This window comes from Drosophila kikkawai, chromosome 2R (assembly GCF_030179895.1).
Source record: "Drosophila kikkawai strain 14028-0561.14 chromosome 2R, DkikHiC1v2, whole genome shotgun sequence".
Taxonomy (NCBI): domain Eukaryota; kingdom Metazoa; phylum Arthropoda; class Insecta; order Diptera; family Drosophilidae; genus Drosophila; species Drosophila kikkawai.
In genome coordinates, this window is record NC_091729.1 from 8483152 (window position 1) to 8502055 (window position 18904).

Below are 18904 nucleotides of genomic sequence, written 5' to 3' on the forward strand. Positions count from 1 at the left end.
AGGCAGGAAGCAACAAGGCCACGCCGTATCCCGCCGAATGTGTTGAGGCACTTTGGCGAGGTAACGAAATGTAACAAAGTGCTGGGGCGTGGCGGGCGCCTGGTTTTAGCAGCAGTCACCAGCAACCAGTTACCAGTAACCAGCACACCGATGGGGGCGGCGTCCGCCAGGGGTATTAGGTCAGGTTTGTTGTGCGGCTTACACCGGAAATTTGTGTTTAGAAGGCCGCTGGCGTTATTCTTGTTTGCTATTTTCGTGACCGCTGCAAGCGGAAGGTAAAAAGTTGCAAAGCTTAATTTTTTAACAAGATGCGGAAGATTTATCTTTCATCTCCATGTGGGCAAGTGCTGAAAATGAGTTCCGTACTTTGATGACACTAAATTGTGAGCAGAGGCAACAGCCTAAATTGGCTAAATAACTGATATTTCTGTTGCTGACTGGGGTAACTTCATAGGGTTATTTAACACCAAGAGAAGGCAAAACCTCTTTATACAATTTGAAGTAGTTTCTTCTTGACAATAATCTCCTTATTGAGAGGAGGTATGAGAAAGGTTAGTATATGTTAAGATTATTGGATTACTATTACCCCAAAAAGTTGTTTAAAGCATTTATACTCTATCACTGGTGTAAGTAATAGTACCCGCTGTGTGTCGATATCATTGATTGCGGCAATCGGCATTCGAATATCTATATATTCCAAGGAGCCCTGTTAATGACCAGGCCAATGACAAAAGGACAATGGCTGTCGTGGGCACGCAAGAGTCAAACGCACCGCGTTCCCACAGGACATGGCCGGACAGGTGAAGGTAAACACGGGCAAGCAAACATGACAGGGAAGCGGGTTGACACTCAGACTCTGAGTGACGGAATGACAGACTGATGGCCGGGCCCCGGGCACATTAATAAAGTCAATAGAGAGACAATAGTTGAAAATTAACAAATGAATCGAAATTACTTAAACAAACTCATTAGGCGCCAGCCTGTCCTAGTCCAGCAGCTCCGTTGACACCGTTGGAACGCCCCTGGGATCCGCGGACAAGCATTAATATTCCACCACAAATCCTCTGGGGGCGGCGTGGATCCCTGGCCCAGGTAAGCACTGGCCACCGCCTCCGCGATTGTCCATCGAATGCTCGCGAGCTTTCCCCGTTGCCGCGCTCTGCTCTTATTGCATGTAATTAAATTTTCCAACCTTAATGTGCTAAGCATAGCAATTTACTCTCACCGCCGTGCGGGAGCCCATCCCGTCGTCCCCCCTCCGTCTGCCTGCCAGTCACGAGTTTAAATTGTCAGAAACTGTGACAGGCCGACACCTTCGGCGCAGGTGTGGAGGCGGGCGAGGCGACAAGCCGCATATCTATAATTTTCATTAATTTTAATTGGCTGGGTGTGGGCGTGGTGAGAGTGGGCCGAGCGGCGACATTCGCTTGCAATATAATAAAATTTCATTGAATATTAAACTGGGAACCCACTTTTCCAATTGGGTTTGGGGATTACTGTTTTTCAGTTGGATTTTTTAATAATACCCAATATAAACCCACCTCATTTTGGAAGATTACTAGAAACTGGGGCATAATATGTTCATGGGGAAACTTTCAATATTCATATATAGCTCAACTGATTACAGGGAATTTTTCTTGTTATTGACAGGGAATCACAGTAGGTTTTCAGTAGCTGCCTTTCGAATGTCAGATGCCTTTTGTAAGCCGTTTGTTCAAAGTTCACTTTTAGTCCGGGGCATTCTTTTATAACTTTGGGTTGAATTTGCATAGAATGCAAAGGCCCGGCTAAATTCAAAATTTTCAGTGTTTGCCTGCTTTTGAAAGACTCAACCAACGCCCTAGGATGATGCTCAAGCTGTGGTCCGGCTCCGTGACTCATTCTGCGATCCGTCAATGCAAGGCGCGCCAGCTGCTGGCCCAAAGCCTATGCCACCTCGCCCAGCTGGGTAAGGAGCAGACCAATGTGCGCGGTAACCACAATCTTCCCTTGAAGATAGTACCCTCACGGCAGGATCAACTCAATGCCCTGAAGGGCGAGGAATTCGACGTCCTGGTGATCGGCGGCGGGGCCGTCGGTTGCGGTTGCGCTGTGGACTCTGCCTGCCGCGGACTAAAGACCGCCCTAGTCGAGGCCGACGACTTTGGCAGTGGAGCCAGTTCCCGCTCCAGCAAGCTGGTTGATGGCAGTGGCTCCTACCTGGGCACCGCCCTGAGGGACAAGGACTTCGAGCAGCTTTACATAATGCTGAGGATGATGAGCGAGCGAGCCACCATGCTCAAGATCGCTCCGCACCTGAATCGAGTGCAGCCGATGGTCATACCCATGTACAGTGTACTAGGCATGCCCTTTACCTGGTTGGCTCTCAAGGTGAGGCAGTGTTTTAGACTAAACTTACACAAAGAAACACATTTCTAGGTAAATTTGATTCGATAGTACGGTTCATTTAATGTTTGATGCAAATCATGATCGCGACTGCACCTTAAATGATCCATCTGCTAGTCCAATTTTGGCACACTCTTTCCAACATTTCGACCGGTATGAATGTTGTTGGGTATAGACATGAGCTTTAACATAACCTAAAGGCGTTAAATCGAACGATCTAGGCGTTATAATGCAATCATAATTAGATGAACATAATCACCAGTGAGAATTCAAATTTATGTTCCTTTTATATATGATTAGGGTACTGCGTATCTCACATTCACACTCGACTGCAACTTTCCCAGTATATAAGAGATAACCCTTAAGCTATTTAAAATATTGAATTTATGAACTTTTAAATTCCCCCTTTCCAGGTGTACGACTTTATATCGGCTGCGTCGAATGTGCGCGGCTCGCACTGCATCTCCAAGGAATCCATGCTCTATGAGTTCCCGCTGCTGAAGACGAAGGGATTGCGCGGCGGAATTGTCTACTACGATGTCCAGTTGGATGACGCCCGGATGTGCATGGCATTAGTTATGACTGCCGTCGCCCTGGGCGCCAGTGTGGGGAACCATCTGAAGCTGGTGGAGATGCTGCCTCAGGGGGGCTGCTGTCGCGTGGTGGGCGTCAATGATTCGCTCACCGGCGAGACGTTCTACATCCAGGCCAAAGCAGTGATCAACGCCACTGGTGCCGGCACGGATGCCGTCCGACAGCTGGACGAGGAGGGCACTCCCCCGATCCTTGTGCCCACGGTGGACACCTACGTCTCCGTGCCGCGGTACTTCGGCTCTGGCCGCTACGGCCTTCTGAGCCCGTCGCAGAAAAAGGGTGATCCCACGGTGGTGATGGTGCCCTTCGAGAACCACATAGTGCTGGGCGTCCACGAAGAGGATGGCGGGTCCATCTCTCAAAGCCCTGCCGCCGACCCAGAAGACGTTAGTTCTCTGCTGGACGCTGCCAAGGAGAAGATGGAGCCCTGTGTGGAGCTGGGACCATGCCACGTGCTCAGTGCCTGGACGGGCCTGCGGCCCAAGGTCGGCTGTCCCAGGGATAAGAAAGAGGATAAGGAGGATGATGATAAGCTACCTCCCCCGGTCAGCAGCTACATGATCGAGGTGAGCCAGAATGGACTAATCACGCTGGGCGGGGGGCGCTTTAGCAGCTACCGCGTGATGGCCGCCGAGGCCGTCGACCTGGCCATCCAGACGTGCGGACTGTGCGACGACCATGTCACCTCCAGCTGGACCGAGCACCTGCCGTTAGACGGGGCCCAGAACTGGTGCTGCATGCTGCCTCTGGAGTTCGTGCAGGACTACGACGTGCCCATGGACGTGGCGCAGCACATATCCGACTCGTATGGCTACAACGGGCATGCCCTGCTCAACCAGGGTCAAGATATGCTGAAACGTCTTCATCCGAACTTTCCATACATCGAGGCTGAGGTGAAGTACGCGGTGCGCAGTGAGTACGCCTGTTCCCTGGTTGACGTCGTCGCTAGGCGCCTGCGCGTCGCCTTCGTGGACGCGGTCGCCACGCTGCACATGATGCCTAAGGTCCTCAAGATCATGGCCGCGGAGATCGGCTGGGACGAGGGGGAGCAGAAGAAGCAGATGGCGGCGGCCCAGGAGTTCCTGGTGCGCCAGATGGGCCTCGGCGGCATCGTTCGCCCGAAGATGCTAGGCAAAAGCCAACCGAAGACGAAGGCTTCTTCGCAGGGCTGCTGCCGGGCGGCCGCTCGCAAAGAGGCCAGGAGCTACTCCAGAGCCTTCGCCCCGGTCACTGCGATCCACGAGGAGCCCCTAGTCCCCTCCAGGACAGGTCGTAGCTCAAATGAGAGCGCAAAGATGTCCAAGATTTCCGGGGTCTTCACCACAGGGATCACTCAGCGGTCGGTGGTGGACAGTCCCCTGACTGCCTCCGGCAACCAGCCGAGGTTCATTCCCAGCGACTGGTCTGACGAAAAGCGCCACCTAATCCAGACCGTGTGGCGCAACAAGTTCATGTGCTGACACCATTACACACCTGAGTATTCCCAGGAGGTCGACTAAGCCTGAGATTCATCCGAGAAATTAGGTTTCAAGAGAATGGATGCTTCTTTGTAATTCTATAAAAACTCGTTAAAGCAAACTTGTCGCTAGAGCCCAATCCCAGGCTCTGGAAGTGCTCGATCGACTACACTTGGAAAAAGTCTTTGAAGAGGGTTGAATGAATTACTAATGGAACAAGCTACTTTGTAATATGAAGCCGGCTAAAAAATAGACTGAATATTAGTAAAATTAAAAATGTATTTAATTATTCACTTCAGTAATGCCTGCAGCTTTAAAAATAGAAGTCTGATTGCTGATTTAAAGATTTGCTTTCTTGGTACATTGTAACACTACGAGTTTAAAACTTATAATTAGTTAACTTTAACTTAAAGTTTTCTGAGATATTACTGGAATAATTGTACCCTACAAAAACAAAATTTTTGTTTTTGAATACACTTCTGGCAGTCTAGTATTACGATTTCCACCGTAGCCGCTTTCAAGTGTACCAGTTTAAGCTGTGTTTAGCTGTGCACTTTCCTTATATTCCCAGAATAGTTTGTAAATAAAATTGGAGTCAACCCAAATGCCGCCACTTGAACTTTCGCTAGATCCTAAATGATGAGGTCTTTAATTTCAATTGCACAGACATTTTAAATTCAACATTTTCAAGCAAAACATTTTATTTAGGCGCGTGTTTGGGTTCCTTGATTTCCTAATTTAATAAAACAAATGCTGTTCGATTTTCCATTTGGTAACAGGCGGCGGTCGCTAACGGTCTTGGGGACTCTTCGACTTTTTCTTTCGTTACTTTGGCAATTTGGAGTCGCTGGTGTTGTCGTTTGTTTTTAATAAATTAGCCACACTTGAGTGGGAGTGGGAAAACTCGAGGGAACCGTGGGGTGGGTGACCCATTTTGAATTATTGTTATTGGGCTGGGAAATCATTTCTCGTTGTTTGCTACACTTTGAATGTGCTTATCGCTCATATATTGCTTTATTTATTGGCTGATTGGGTCGGAAAGTGTGTGCATGAGGGTGGTATTTATATAAACACCATATTTTCCTGCCGCCGCTCGTTAGCGACACAAATGACCTTTTTATGGCCACATTTTTGAACTGCCGCGAAATTTAATTTAAATTTCACCTCACCAATATGGTTTTGAGAGAATTAATTTATCATAAAATTAAAGAAACCACACTCAAAAGGATTTTATTCTGAATTCCTCTCTGTGAAATATGTTATTAATAAACTGAATTTATTGAATTTGTAGTTCATCTTGTAGGCCCAAAGAAAAATCAAGTAATTGTCTTAAAAATGACATATTTTCTTGAAAGAACCTCGTTGTTCTTGCACTTCATTTGCCTGCTAGTTGAGTCACGCGCAAAATTTCGCAGTGGTAAAAATAAAACTATTCAACTAACCGAACGCAGAACACTTTCGCTTTCCACAACGCTTAACTATGAAAGCCCCACTGCGGTCTTTCGGGCTGCATTTTATGCTGATTAGTTGAGTTAACAATTTGCAGCACGCGAAACTATTTCGGGAATTTCAAACTTGAAACATAAATCGCAGTGCCCTGCCGAGGGTCGGGCCAGCACTCCACTGCCACTACGGAGCCGAAGAATTTTAATAAGCTTGGGCCAGCCGTCGAAGGAAGTAAGTAATATGGAAAAATGCAGGCGATGCACACGCGAGCTCATAATAATAAGAATTCGCACCAGCGAGGAACGCCTCAGGCACAAGGGTCCCTGCGGTGCGGCCCCTTTACAAGGCAGTCAAGGACACCTAGCTGGCCATTTAGCAAGGAAAAAAATCAGAGTACCACCTTAAATAGCTATGAAATATCCTAAATAGGAAGCCCAAGAAAACGTATGACGGAAGCATTGCCATTAAATGCCGAAAATATTGCCAGGCGACAAACGGAAATAGCAGGAAAATAGTGTGCCATAAAAATGGCTTTAGTACTTCCACAGAACAGGGAAAAAAGCTGTGAAAAAGAAATCTAGAGCAACGGAAGATTTTATGTCATGAAAATTCGAGAAGAATGCAAAAGTCGTGTAAAGCTATTACATTTTAAAAACTACTTTTAAATTGTTTCAGCTGCATTAAGCTTTCATTATGAACTTTATTTTGTAGTTTTAAGAGGATCTTAAGGTAAACTTCTTACTTGCACTTTTCATTATACAGTGAGTCACAAAAGTATTCGTTGCAAGGTTCCCGACGAATAATTATGTTATTTTTTTAATGATTAAGTATTGATAACTTTAGTTTTTATTTTATGTTGCTCAGATATTAAACAATAGGAAAACAACAAAAAGTTGTTAAAAAACTAGCTTCATTGCTGTTTTTTTCTAAGAAATTCATTTGAACTACAAAATTTCATGTCACAAAAGTATTCGTTTTTTTGTTTCGCCATTAAATATTTATTATTTTTTTATTGTGTTATATCTTATGTGCAATCCTTTGCTTTATTTAATAGCTTATAATCGTCCTTGCATTGGCTTTACCCATTTTGGGCACCTCTTTCAGGATATATTCGACCATTTCTTCCACATTATATCTTTAAGTTCCTTTTTCGGCAAAAATCCGCTGTTCCTGGAATTTTAGCTTAAGATGGTGTCATAGATTTTCAGTAGGGCTAACGTCTGGGCTCTGTGAAGGAGTTTTAGTCTGGTTTCAATAGTACAACACCCACATCTTGATTTTAAAAGTCGTTTGTTCGGCGCTATTGTACTGGTGGAAATTGAACTTGTCGGGTTCTGGACACATTAGGGTGCCACTAGAGAGTAAAATACACCTTAATATATTTAAATATATATCAGCAATTATTATTCCTGTCTAAAAAAAACATATTTCCAACTCCTGGGGCGGACAGACACCCTAAACTAGAACAGAAACTCTGACGTGCTTTACTGTTGCTGTATCATTTTTTAACTTGAGGGCTTTTCCGGCCTTCGGCAAACTATCCATTCTCAATCCGATCCCTAAACATTGAAAACCTTTTTTACTTAATATTACTTGCCCTGAATACTCTCAAATTTGGTTCAAATACGCTATATCAAAGAAAATAGCTTCGGCATATTGATAGGTGAAAACAAGGATTTTATTTTAGGGCTTCTACCATCCTCATCATGGCTTCTAGGAACTGTTCCGATAGTTTAAGTGGATACATTTGTTCCTTAGGATGTGGTCATGGCGGTGTTAATTTTTGCAGCCTATAAATGTATGCCTTTCCTGTTTTTTTTTAAGAATTGTTCTATCTTCTCTGATTTTCAATTACTATATTCGGCCAAAACGCGGCTTATTTTCCAGGAAATTTCTTGATTTCAGTAGAAAAACCACGCTTATTATGGTAAGAGGACTATTATCAAACATACCAGAAATATATTTTAAGGATCAACCCTCATTGTGTAGGTGTAAAGTAATTTTCTTCTGGAAAATGTTTTGACTCCGTACTATTCGGCATTTTGTAATTGATTACGACCCACAATGACGCTTAAATGTTGTGTTTTTCCATGAATTAAATTTTAAAATGTATTCCCAACCAGAATACTGAAAAAAATTGCACTAACCCATGAAAAAAAGAAAAAATAATTTAAAAAAAATCTCAGAAACGAATACTTTTGTGAGCATAAAAATCGATTTAGTTTTATATATTTGTCTGTAGCTTGTTTTTGAAAAAGTTTTCTCTAAGTTTTTTTTTGTCATATGCTAAACAAAATATACATCTTTGGGATAGTAATCCATTTTTTCACATTTAGAAGCTTTTAGCTAGTGAAAGTTGACATTTTCCTCAAGACCTCCTTTGCAACGAATACTTTTGTGACTCACTGTAAGTTGATTTTGATTAATACAAGTTTATCTGTAGCCTAAGAGAAAATACTTAAAATAACTTTTGGTTCATATATATTTCAATATATTTCTCACTATTTATTGCAGTTTTCGAACCCAGAAAGGCGCTATTTTCATAGCGAGATAGTAAGTTTTAACCGAACCATGAATAAAATCATAATATATCTCAGCACACACTGGGCTATCTGGGACCCGGCTTGAGTCGCAATCGGAAGGACGGCGGCAGGGGAATGGCACTCAACTGCAAGACATTGGACCAAACGATAAGTGACAAACATGGTAAGGCAAACAAATGTATATTTTATACATGTGCCCGGCAGGGGGACGGAGACGGAGGCGGAGGCGGAGATGGGGCGGAAAAGCGGGCCAGAGATGCACAACTGTCAGATAAGTGTGGAGAGCATTTTGCAGAGCGTCTTTTGCCCGCAGGTGACATGTTAAACGTCTTGTAAGCATTTGCATTTCCTCGCTCATAAAATAGACGCAATAAGGAGGAAATAGGAAGAGTCTCTCCGCCCCGGCACTACTCGGATGGGGCGGGGAAATTTGCCGTAAAATATATATATGTGTGTGGAAATAACTGAACAGGCATGACATGGCAGGGGCCAACATCTTTTATCTGCAGTTCATTCATTCTTGTTGGCAGCGACTTCAAAAGGGTTGAGTTGTTGGCTTTGGCTTAAAGCATATTTGATTATGTCACAAAATATCCCGGAGCATACATACAACGCCGCTTGTGCCTGTCTCTCTGCCTCGGCGTTTGCTTAGCCAAAGATAAATTTAACAAATATGCAAATAAAACACGCCCCATTCTCCCCTCCTAGCGGCTGGAATAAATGGAAAATTGTTTTTCATAAACTTTTTAAATATGCACAATTTAGCCTTTCCCTTCCATTTGGCTACGAACAACCTTTCAGAAAGGCTTTAACAATAGCAATTATTTTCTATTTTGAAATTGCATTTAATGGCGAAGGTAAACAGGCGTTCTTCTTCAAGTTCGTGAAAGGACACATAATGGAACAAGTGCCCCAGCTAGGACTGTAATGCTTCGGACAAGTAGAAAATAAATTTTATAGTTGCATGCTTGAAACTAAACAAAATCAATAAGAAAAGCTTTTAGGTTTTCCTTTGACAGAAGCAAATAAAATATACATTTACAGAAACTTGAATCCTGTTAAAAGTTTGAATTTTAAGTCAATGAATATTTGAAAGGTAAACTCTGTTTTTGATTTACTATGTTGTTGCAAAGAGCATTTTTTCCTAGCTAAGATATCCCGAAATATATAAACTATACGAGCCACAAGTATTCTATATATATATATATATATATATATATATATTCTTGAAAATATTTCACTAAATTAAACCCCTGTCGCCCCCTTAACAGCTATCCTTGGAGTGACTACTGTCAATCCACCAGTCAATCAATCAAACTAAGAAGACCACTAAGAGCGGCTCATTAAATTATCAAAGCACTTACCCTTTGAGGGGATCTCGGCCAGCGTGGGCGTGGCTGCCATCAGCATGGTAACCGCAGCAGTGACTATCATCATGGCGGCCAGAATCCGTTCCCGTGCCCGTCCCCGTGTCCGTGGGCGTGGACATGGCGACCAGTGCGGCGCGGCCATGGCTCTGGAAGTCCTTTGGTTGGCTTTTCTTCTGTAACGGTTAATGGGGAAATGTTCCACACTCAAATTGCGTTGGCAAAACACTCGAGCTGCGGGGGAGGTTAGCTGGCTGGCAAACCATTTCACCTTTAATCACTTAAATGCCGCGTAATCAGCAACAACAGCAACGGCAATCAACACCAACAGCGATTGAGACGGCGCGTCACGATGATGAGTTGGATGATGATGATGATAATGACGTGCGGGCCTGCCAGCACTCAACGCGGAGAGCCAGGCCCCAAGCCGACCCCAGACCGGACCCAGTGCCTCCCACCGGATTCGAGTCCGGATGCCTGGCGAAAGTCAAAGTAGCTGCTGGTGTTGCTGCTGTCGCTGGTGCTGTTTACCCGCGTTTTTCGCCCATAGTTTGGCCCTAAGACTTCCTCTTTTGACTTTTCGACGACATTTGGTTGTTTTACTTTTGATTTTATACTCCCATCCCCCCGCCGACCAAGTTAATTTGCTGTGCGTTAATTTGAGGCCTTTTAAACTCGGCTCAGTTGGATTGAATATCTTCAGACAGCAGGCAGACAGTAATTTGATTTGTCGACGCAAATTCCTTTCTACCCCTGAATTAATTTTACTTTGGTCTTTAAGATTTTCAACTTGATGGACTTGTGTGTATATTCTGGTTTATTTCAAAATGAAACTTTTAGTAACGAACTTTGGCGTAATAAGGAATCTAACGTGAAATTCAAGTAAATTACTGGTAAGCATACGATAACCTAAATAATTATTATTCATTTGGCATTTGGATAAACAAATCAGAAATGTTTTGATTTAAAAAATCTATCAAATGATGATAAAACTTGTCGGTATTACAGTGATTCTTACTCTCTCGTTATGATGATGTTCGTGAAATATCAGAAACCACAATTCCTGTAGTGTCATTATTTATCTACTCAAAAACGAACCAATCTGAATCTTTTTTACAAATTATTAATTTACTATTAAAATTAAATCCTACAAAAATAATATCACTACAAAAATTAGTTAGTTAGAAAGGGTAAATAAACATTCTTTCTACCTTCTAGCCATTTACAACACATTTTCAGATAATTAATTTATATATTTTTTTTATAGAAATAACATGTTGCTAGTGCTTTACTTTTTCAGCTACGCTGGATGTATATTTCCTTTGTCGAGTTTTGAAAAAAAGAATAACAATTGAGGGTTTTACCTTGCCAAAAGAAATGTGTGTAATTTTTTATTTTATTTTCATTTTCTCACTTCTCCAGATATTTAAAGTTTTTATATTTTTTCGCACAATATCCTTTTTTACAAGGAATTTGGTAAATTTATGCTTCGCTTAAGGGGGGACATCTGAGTAACTTTTTTTAAAAATCGAAAATTTTTTTTTTGCTTAAAAAATTCTTTAGGGTCCTAAAAATAACATATCAAAAGATAGAGTCCGGCAAAAGTTTCTAAGTGTCAAAATTTTCCATTCTACGGCGATGCCTCACATGTAATCATATACGATTTTAATACTTTAAACGCGTTTATCTCAAAACCACTTTTTTTAAGTTGGACGGAAACCTAACTCGAACAAATCTTAACCGATCGATCTGAAATTTTGACAGTATATTCAAAATACCTATGGCTATCGACACACGTAGGATTTTTTTTTTTTTTTGCTTACTTTTTTTTTATCAACAATTTTGGGACGTTTTTTTCTCATGAAAATTGAAAATTTTATTTAATCACTTACCATTTTGCTAAAAATCAAAATATCGAAAAAATCCTACGTGTGTCGATAGCGGTTGAGATATAGAATCTAACAAAATTTGATTTTTTGTTCTAGATCAAAAATTAAGGACGTTAGGTTTCCGGCCATGGACCCCTTTCAAAAAAATAGGGCCTACGAAGAAATGCTGCACAGCCGCCATTTTGTTTTCGATTTATTCCAAAAAAATGTATTTTGTACTTCACATATAACATTATCAAACCTACTTAAAAATTTTTCGATTTGCTTTTTCATTTGGCCAAAAAAAATTCTTGAAAATCGGCTTTTTTTTTGCCAGTTACTCAGATGTCCCCCCTTAAACACACGATTATTCAAAAGTACAATTATTTTTTGGTACACATATGAAAGGCCTGAGAACTTTGTCTTCTTAATTTCTCCCACTTTTAGTAAAGTAATGCGTTCCTAATCTCAACCTTTGCCCCGTGGAAATGCTCCTGTTTTTTGTCAGAGTCTCAATTTGCAATGTCAAGCTGTCAACGCAGTGCCGGTTGGCAAATCAAGTCTGACAAATGAAATGATTACACAAAGTAAACAGCAAACACGTAACATACAAACCACCTGTCAGAAACTTTTGTGCAAAAGGCAAACTCCCCTCCCTTCGATGCTGTCAGGACCTAAGCGGACAGCGCCTGGCAACATTTAGCCAGCGGAAAGCCAGAAACAAGTTTTATCGAAGAGCACGGGTAAAAACAATATCCCTGGCACACGCAAAAACGGCGAGCTGCGCTGAGCGGGGCTCAGTGGAGAACAACGAAAATGCAATGGCGATGCCAGCTAGCAAAATGGCAATGGTAACACTTCCGTTTCCGCTTCCGACGCTGCGGGCGACTTTCTCGCACAGTTGGCAAAACGTTGAGCAAACTCAAACACAAACTCAAAGCAACAGCAGCAACAGCAGCACCAGCAGCAAAAGCAAAAGCAACAGCGACAGAACGACAGTGAAACATAACAAAGCTTGTTAGTGTTGCTCCGCAAAGCGGTCCAACAGCCGGTCTCCGTCCAAGCCCAGTTTCTTAACCCCATATTGCCAAACTAAGCAGGTTATTACAATAATTTTGAGCAGGTTCTTTGCCTGAGTGCTCAGATTTTGTAACTGTTTCTCCTAGAGAAATCTTTCGTGATTTGAAGTGGATATGACAGCAACAACTTAAATCGGTGACTTATTAAGCTATACCTAAGACAACCGAAGTATTGTAGATTTTGTAAAAATAATATCAAAGACATATTGTTAAGGATATATGTCTTAAATGTCTAACGGACTCTACTTTTATGGAACAAAGACTTTATTGAAAAAACATAAGATGGCTTGACTTTGTTGTTTAATGTTTATATTTTTCCAACGAACACAAATCGAACAACACATATCTAAAATTTAAATTAAAATAGTTCACTATATATTTATTTTTGTATACAACAATTTTTAAACATTTAAATTTATAAATAATTTAAAGGTCTTATTTCAGAAACGTCCCTTTTGGCCATAAAGGGTTAAAACATTTGCGGATATCGCCGGGGGGCTGGAATCGGTTTCGGTTTGGGGCTGATGCCACAACACGGAACAATGGCGACGAAACGAACAACGAATTTAAACGCTTTTAATATTAAAGCGTCCGGTATGGAGACACAAAAGCCGAAGGAGCCCAAAGCACAGCCAGCCCACAGAATGCAACACGGCGTACAGCAGAAGCAAACATTTTCAGTGGCATGAGGGGCATGCAAAAAGCAGAAACTGCAAGAAAATGCCACAGCAAAAAAGGCGAATCCCAAATTATTCGATAAAGACTGTTTTCTACCACTTAAAAAACTTTACAATTAATTTATATTAATTATTTAAAAGTTTAGCTAGACAAAATTTAACAGATTATGTTAATTTATAATTTACATATATTTCACTTAAAATTTAAAATCAATACAGCAGAGAGAATTGGAAGTTTCTAAAGCTTAAAATTTCTGCAAATATAATTTGTTAGTTTTCTTTTTATTTTATGGTTTTAAAACTTTGAAATACTAGTAAGGTTAGAAGAAATCAAAGACCAGGCTATGATCATGTTGCTGCTTATAATTTTTTATAAAGAGCGTTTCCAAGTCTTGTCTAGTTTCACCTTGCTTATTAGATTATAAAAATTAAAAAATGTAACATTTTTGGAGTCTTACTGAAATGCCTGCGATACCCTCTACCTTTTGCCAGATTCTTTCGCGGGGCGAAATAACCAGCCCGACGCCTCGGGCCAAGAGCTGTGCAACAACCAACTATCCCGGTTGGGAGTGCATTTTTTGCGGAGCCTTAGACTGTGCGGCCAGTTGGCCTCTTCGTGACGAAAATGTTTCGCTTAACTGGATTTTCAAATATTTATTGCAGCAAATTATTTTGCTGGTTACACGGTGGCCCTTTGTTTGTGTCTCAGCATTGGCATTGCTCCCCTGCAACCGCTCCCCACAGTCACTATTCGTAAGCGGTTTTTATGGCCATTTAGTTCGTTGAATTCCAGTAAAAGGATTTTGAGTTGGAATTTTTGCGGTTGTTTGCACAATTGCAAACAAATTAGGGTATTACAGTTACATTCAATTTGTTTGGAGAGTAAAACTTATAAATTGTTGTTAAGTTGCATTTTCCTGTCTAGTGTAAATTTTGTATTTATTAAATAAGTTGCCCACTTGTAAATATGCTTTTATTATAAAAAATAGCCAGGAAAAATTAAAGTGATATTCGCATCTTCAAATTTAAAATTTAAAACATCATATTGTGTAACGAATTCTATAGATTTGTTCATAAATATCAGGGCTAATACTTTTTCGGTTATAAATTCTTAAAACTTTCCTGGATCGTATTTTTATTATTTTGGGTTTTGTATGCACAATGTTTAACGAGAGTTATTCCCTTCGAGTTTGTATATAGTTTTGTTTTTGATCAGCGATCGAGTGCTAATTTTCAATAATTCTAGTAGTCAACTAGCTTACGTTATGATTTTTTTTATATTTTTTTTAGGAGGAACTAAATATCATTCTCTTTTATTTTTAACATTTATTTAAAAAATCGCCTTTCAAAGAAAATATTTCACCCTTCACTGAAATCAATGAAAAAATTTAATATATATAAAAATAAAAATCCGAAGGAACTTTTTAAATTCAAAACTGTTCAGTATAAAATTAGTTTAAAGCAAAATATTATAAAAGGTTTGTGTTCGACATGGCCAGGTGAGTAGTTAGAATTTCTTACAAATTAAGGCGATCTCGTAGCCATTAAAACAATTTAATTTCAATCAACAGTAAATAAAATTGTTAAACTAAAAAATAAATACATTAATTTATATAGTTCTTGATCCTCCATTTGGTATAAACTAAAAAAGCAAGCAATATACAAATTTTAATAGCGATTTAATCTCGATTTATAATATTGAACTCAGCTGGGAGTTTTATGATATAAGAATTTTGCAATGCAATAAACAAAACATTTGACTGTTTATTTATTTGATTATCATCAACAGTAAAGTCGACCTAGCCATAGCCATTTATACGTCCGAAATCTATTATGAAAATCTCATGTGATCTTTATAAGTTCGACCAAAAACCATGCAATATTTCGAAAATATATCACGATCAATAATCATCGGATATCGTTTCAAAAGGGTGATCAAAACACAAACAAATGGCGCCCGAGGAATGGTCAAACTGGATGGGACAGGCGATGAAATTGATTTACAGCAAAGTAGTTGGTAATTACTTCAAATTAAACACGCAAATGCAGATGCAAATTCGAGAGCAGTGTAAATTTGGTGACCGAAGTGCCGCCCGAGAATCGCACTAAAACTTTCACTCGCTCACTACTTTGGCGAGGGCTGGCAAAATCCGGCAAATGACAGCGACAGGACCAACGACAACGGCAAGGACTGCGACAACACACCGAGCACCATTTCGTGGACACACTCGCGCTGGATCGCTGTTCGCAGTTCGGAGTTCGCTAAACGCACGTCAGATAGTTCCGTGGCGACCCTCGTTGGGCGCAGGCCGTCCGTTCAGTTGAAAGCCCGAAATACAACTGAGCGGACGGCCGACCTTCATTGGTGGAAAATCCTTAGCCGTGGCCCAAACGACGCACCAGGTTCGTGTCGTTTCGAGGCTTCGGCTTTCGGATGACGGTCGGCTTTTCGAAGTTCGAAATTCAACGCTGGAGAGAGGGTTCCTCGGCATCGAAGAGAGTGCTCCACTGGAAGCCCTCGGGAGGGTACATACCCTGCTCTTAAGCGCGGATGATTATTTGCCCATTAAGGATTGCGGAGGCACCTTCCTACTTGATGGTTTCCTATTAAAGCTTTTGACATAACTATTGTTATTTAAGATATTACAATATTCCAGTTCAATTTTACATACTGTTAATGGTTTTAAAAATAGAGTTGAATATAGGACAGTTTTAATTTTTACAAAATTTAACCACAACATTAAGACTAATACAACTAACAACAAGGACCACCGTCATTGCCAAAGAGTTAAACAGTGGCAGACCTTTCACAACCAAATTAACACGCACACTCAAAAGGAACAACTACATAAATTGGCTTATCTGCTGAAACACACTGAACTGCCATTGTCCACCCTTGGACCCCAGCCCCCGAGCGAATGTCAAAAGCAGCTAGCCAACAACTGGAAACTGGCAACAAGCGACTGCTTACCACAATAAAAAATATTCCACATACGCAGCGTTGCCTGCTGGTATCATTTAGATAAACATAACTCGGAAACTTAAAACCGAACAGCTGACCAGAGAATAGCTAACCACACAGTCGGACTCTCAACTAAATAGAAAATTCAGAGGCAAGCCATGAGTAAAATAATCAACACTGGGGGAAAATAAAGTTATATGCGTCACAGTCCCACAAGTCCGAAATTCTTCAACGAGACCAACTTTTTTATCAGAGGCCAGCACGAATTCCGCTAGCCCTTACGATACATTATAGCAGCAGCGCTGGAGGTCACGGGTAAAGGACCCAACCGGGGTAATCCGATGATGACCTGCAAAGTAGACAGAAAGGCGCATCAGTCAACCCCAACGGGATTCCATAAACACTGCCAGGAGTAGACACAACACAAAGCTCTGTTTGTGAAACAAAGGCTTTGTCGGAGGAGTTCGACTTTGAAGAATATGATAAATTACCTTTGGTATCTATTTTAACAATCTTATCTTTTTTAACAATTAAAAGTCGTAAATTCGTATAAAACTTAATATAATAAGAATAATTATATTAATCTTTATTTTCATTGCACTTTTTGTCTCCCTAAACCCGCATTATTTCAGATGAGACACTTTTATTATACTCACATCCTAAAAAGTAAGACATGTCTGTGCTTATACCACTTTAAAGTGGTTATTTATTAGGACAAAAAATGCAAGTAACCCTAATCTAGACAAAGCTCTGGAAAGTGAGTAAATGTCTTTTAAAGCAAGGATATACCCCTGCAATCCACTGCAGCCCAATTTCCCAGCTAGCCAGTTATAGCCCCTTTGGGATAAGCATTTAGCTGAAATCCGAGAGCGTTTGCTGCGTTCTGCTGGTGTCATGCGAGAAACGACACCCAAAAGTGTGGGTATTAAGCGGAAGCTTTCCATTTTTTGCTCCCGATGCAATTCGAGTAAATTGCAGCACCGAAAGATGGGACTCAGGCCCTTGCCAAAGACACTCGAGATGGCATTATGGGACCATCTAGTGGCAATTGATTCATGTGGGCGACTGTGTGGGCGTGGCATGCTGATACTTAAAGCGCATTAGCAACAATCAGGCAAGAAAAAGACAAGCTGATGGCATATGAAGCGCAAATTGCAGCCGACAATTGAAGAGGTTGGCAAATATACGCAAAAAGCAAACATTTTCGAGGCTTAGAAAATATCAGTGTTTTTTTTTAATCATTTAAATACATATTATAAAAGCAACGTTTACAAAGACCTCCTATAAGGAGGAATATACCGTTAAGTTAGATGTTTTATTAACAAGTGACAAACTCACAACAACGACTGAACTTTTTCTTCTGTTTCTATGATTTCATTGTCTTTCGGAGAATTATAGGTTCTTTGAAACCAATAAATTGTATACATGTATGCAGCAGAAACTCTCAAACTCCAATAAAATAAATATATCCAGACATTTAGCGTGAACGTTGCTCAAATTAATGTGTTCCCAATAGATAATATTACATTTTTATTACATTCTCACCCGCAAAGCAACTGGGATTAATGGTCAAGGTTGTGGTAAATGGCCGAGTACATAAAAATAATAGGATAAGATATTTAGCTTTAAAATCAGGATGTTTTGTACATTGATAAAGATGTTTCATCACTTATAAAGGGTTCATGGGTGAATAATTCTTACTATCATGTGATTATACATCGAATGTACACATTTCCAGATTTATATCCAAACAGATACCTTTCAGTTTCAACTTATCACCACGTTTGCCGAATCAAGTCACTGCTTTTCCCGAACTGCTCCCTGCCAGCCGATCAAGCAGCCTTATTGAAACCTTTGGCAATCTACCCAAATCAAAGCTCCTAAATATTTCCCCCACAACGGCGAACCAATACGGCAGGTAACAGCGACCACGGCAAAAAAGAGGCCACCTAATGGCCTTTTCGTGGCGCTTTTCTGGCCTGCAACCGGCGAGTTACGTCCGCCGTTTCCGTATGGCTTTCACAACTCAACGCGCCGACTTCCTTGCTTCGCCTTTGCGGCTCTCGGGGGTCCACGGTTACGGTCTTCACTGTGGGCCAAATCGGTTAGCGCAGTTTCCAGTGGATTTTCAATTTTATCACCGCCAATTTACTGCTTTGCTGTGTGTGTTTCTCCACCTCTATACCCTGTACCTTTGAATAACACGGGTATTTTCAGTTTGTGCAATCAACAGAAAATGATTGTAAGCCAAGGAGAGTCTTATAGAATTCAGATTCATTTACATGCTCTTAATAATGATCTATTAATTATATGAAATATCTAACAATGAATAGATAGGTAGGTACTTCTTAGTCGGGACACTTACTTTCGCTGGCTCTGGTATTGTACTCTTACTCTTGTCGTTTTCATATTTTTAGTCAGAGCATGTGTCGAGCATTTTTCTTGTACCATTTTTCTCTGTGTTGGTTCTGTGACTTACGTAAACAGTACTGGGCTTTCAGCTTAGATTCCCTCCATAGGGGGTTA

General features: G+C 40.9%; 2 protein-coding genes across 2 annotated transcripts in view; one reads left to right on the forward strand and one right to left on the reverse strand.

The window, feature by feature from the left end:
• Positions 1 to 15726, reverse strand: part of DIP-kappa (Dpr-interacting protein kappa) — a 53636-nt gene extending 37910 nt beyond the window's left edge. The window contains exons 1-2 of the mRNA XM_070284701.1: positions 15442 to 15726; positions 9790 to 9968 (exon numbers count right to left, since the gene is read on the reverse strand). Of these exons, the coding sequence (XP_070140802.1) occupies positions 9790 to 9937 (148 nt within the window). The 5' untranslated portion in view covers positions 9938 to 9968; positions 15442 to 15726. The remainder of the gene's footprint in view (positions 1 to 9789; positions 9969 to 15441) is intronic.
• Gpo3 (Glycerophosphate oxidase 3) lies at positions 1672 to 4780 on the forward strand. Its single transcript, XM_017181860.3, has 2 exons — positions 1672 to 2370; positions 2799 to 4780. The coding sequence occupies exons 1-2, from the start codon at positions 1846 to 1848 to the stop codon at positions 4437 to 4439; spliced, it is 2166 nt and encodes a 721-aa protein (XP_017037349.1). The 5' UTR covers positions 1672 to 1845; the 3' UTR covers positions 4440 to 4780.
• Positions 15727 to 18904: the final 3178 nt, after the last annotated feature.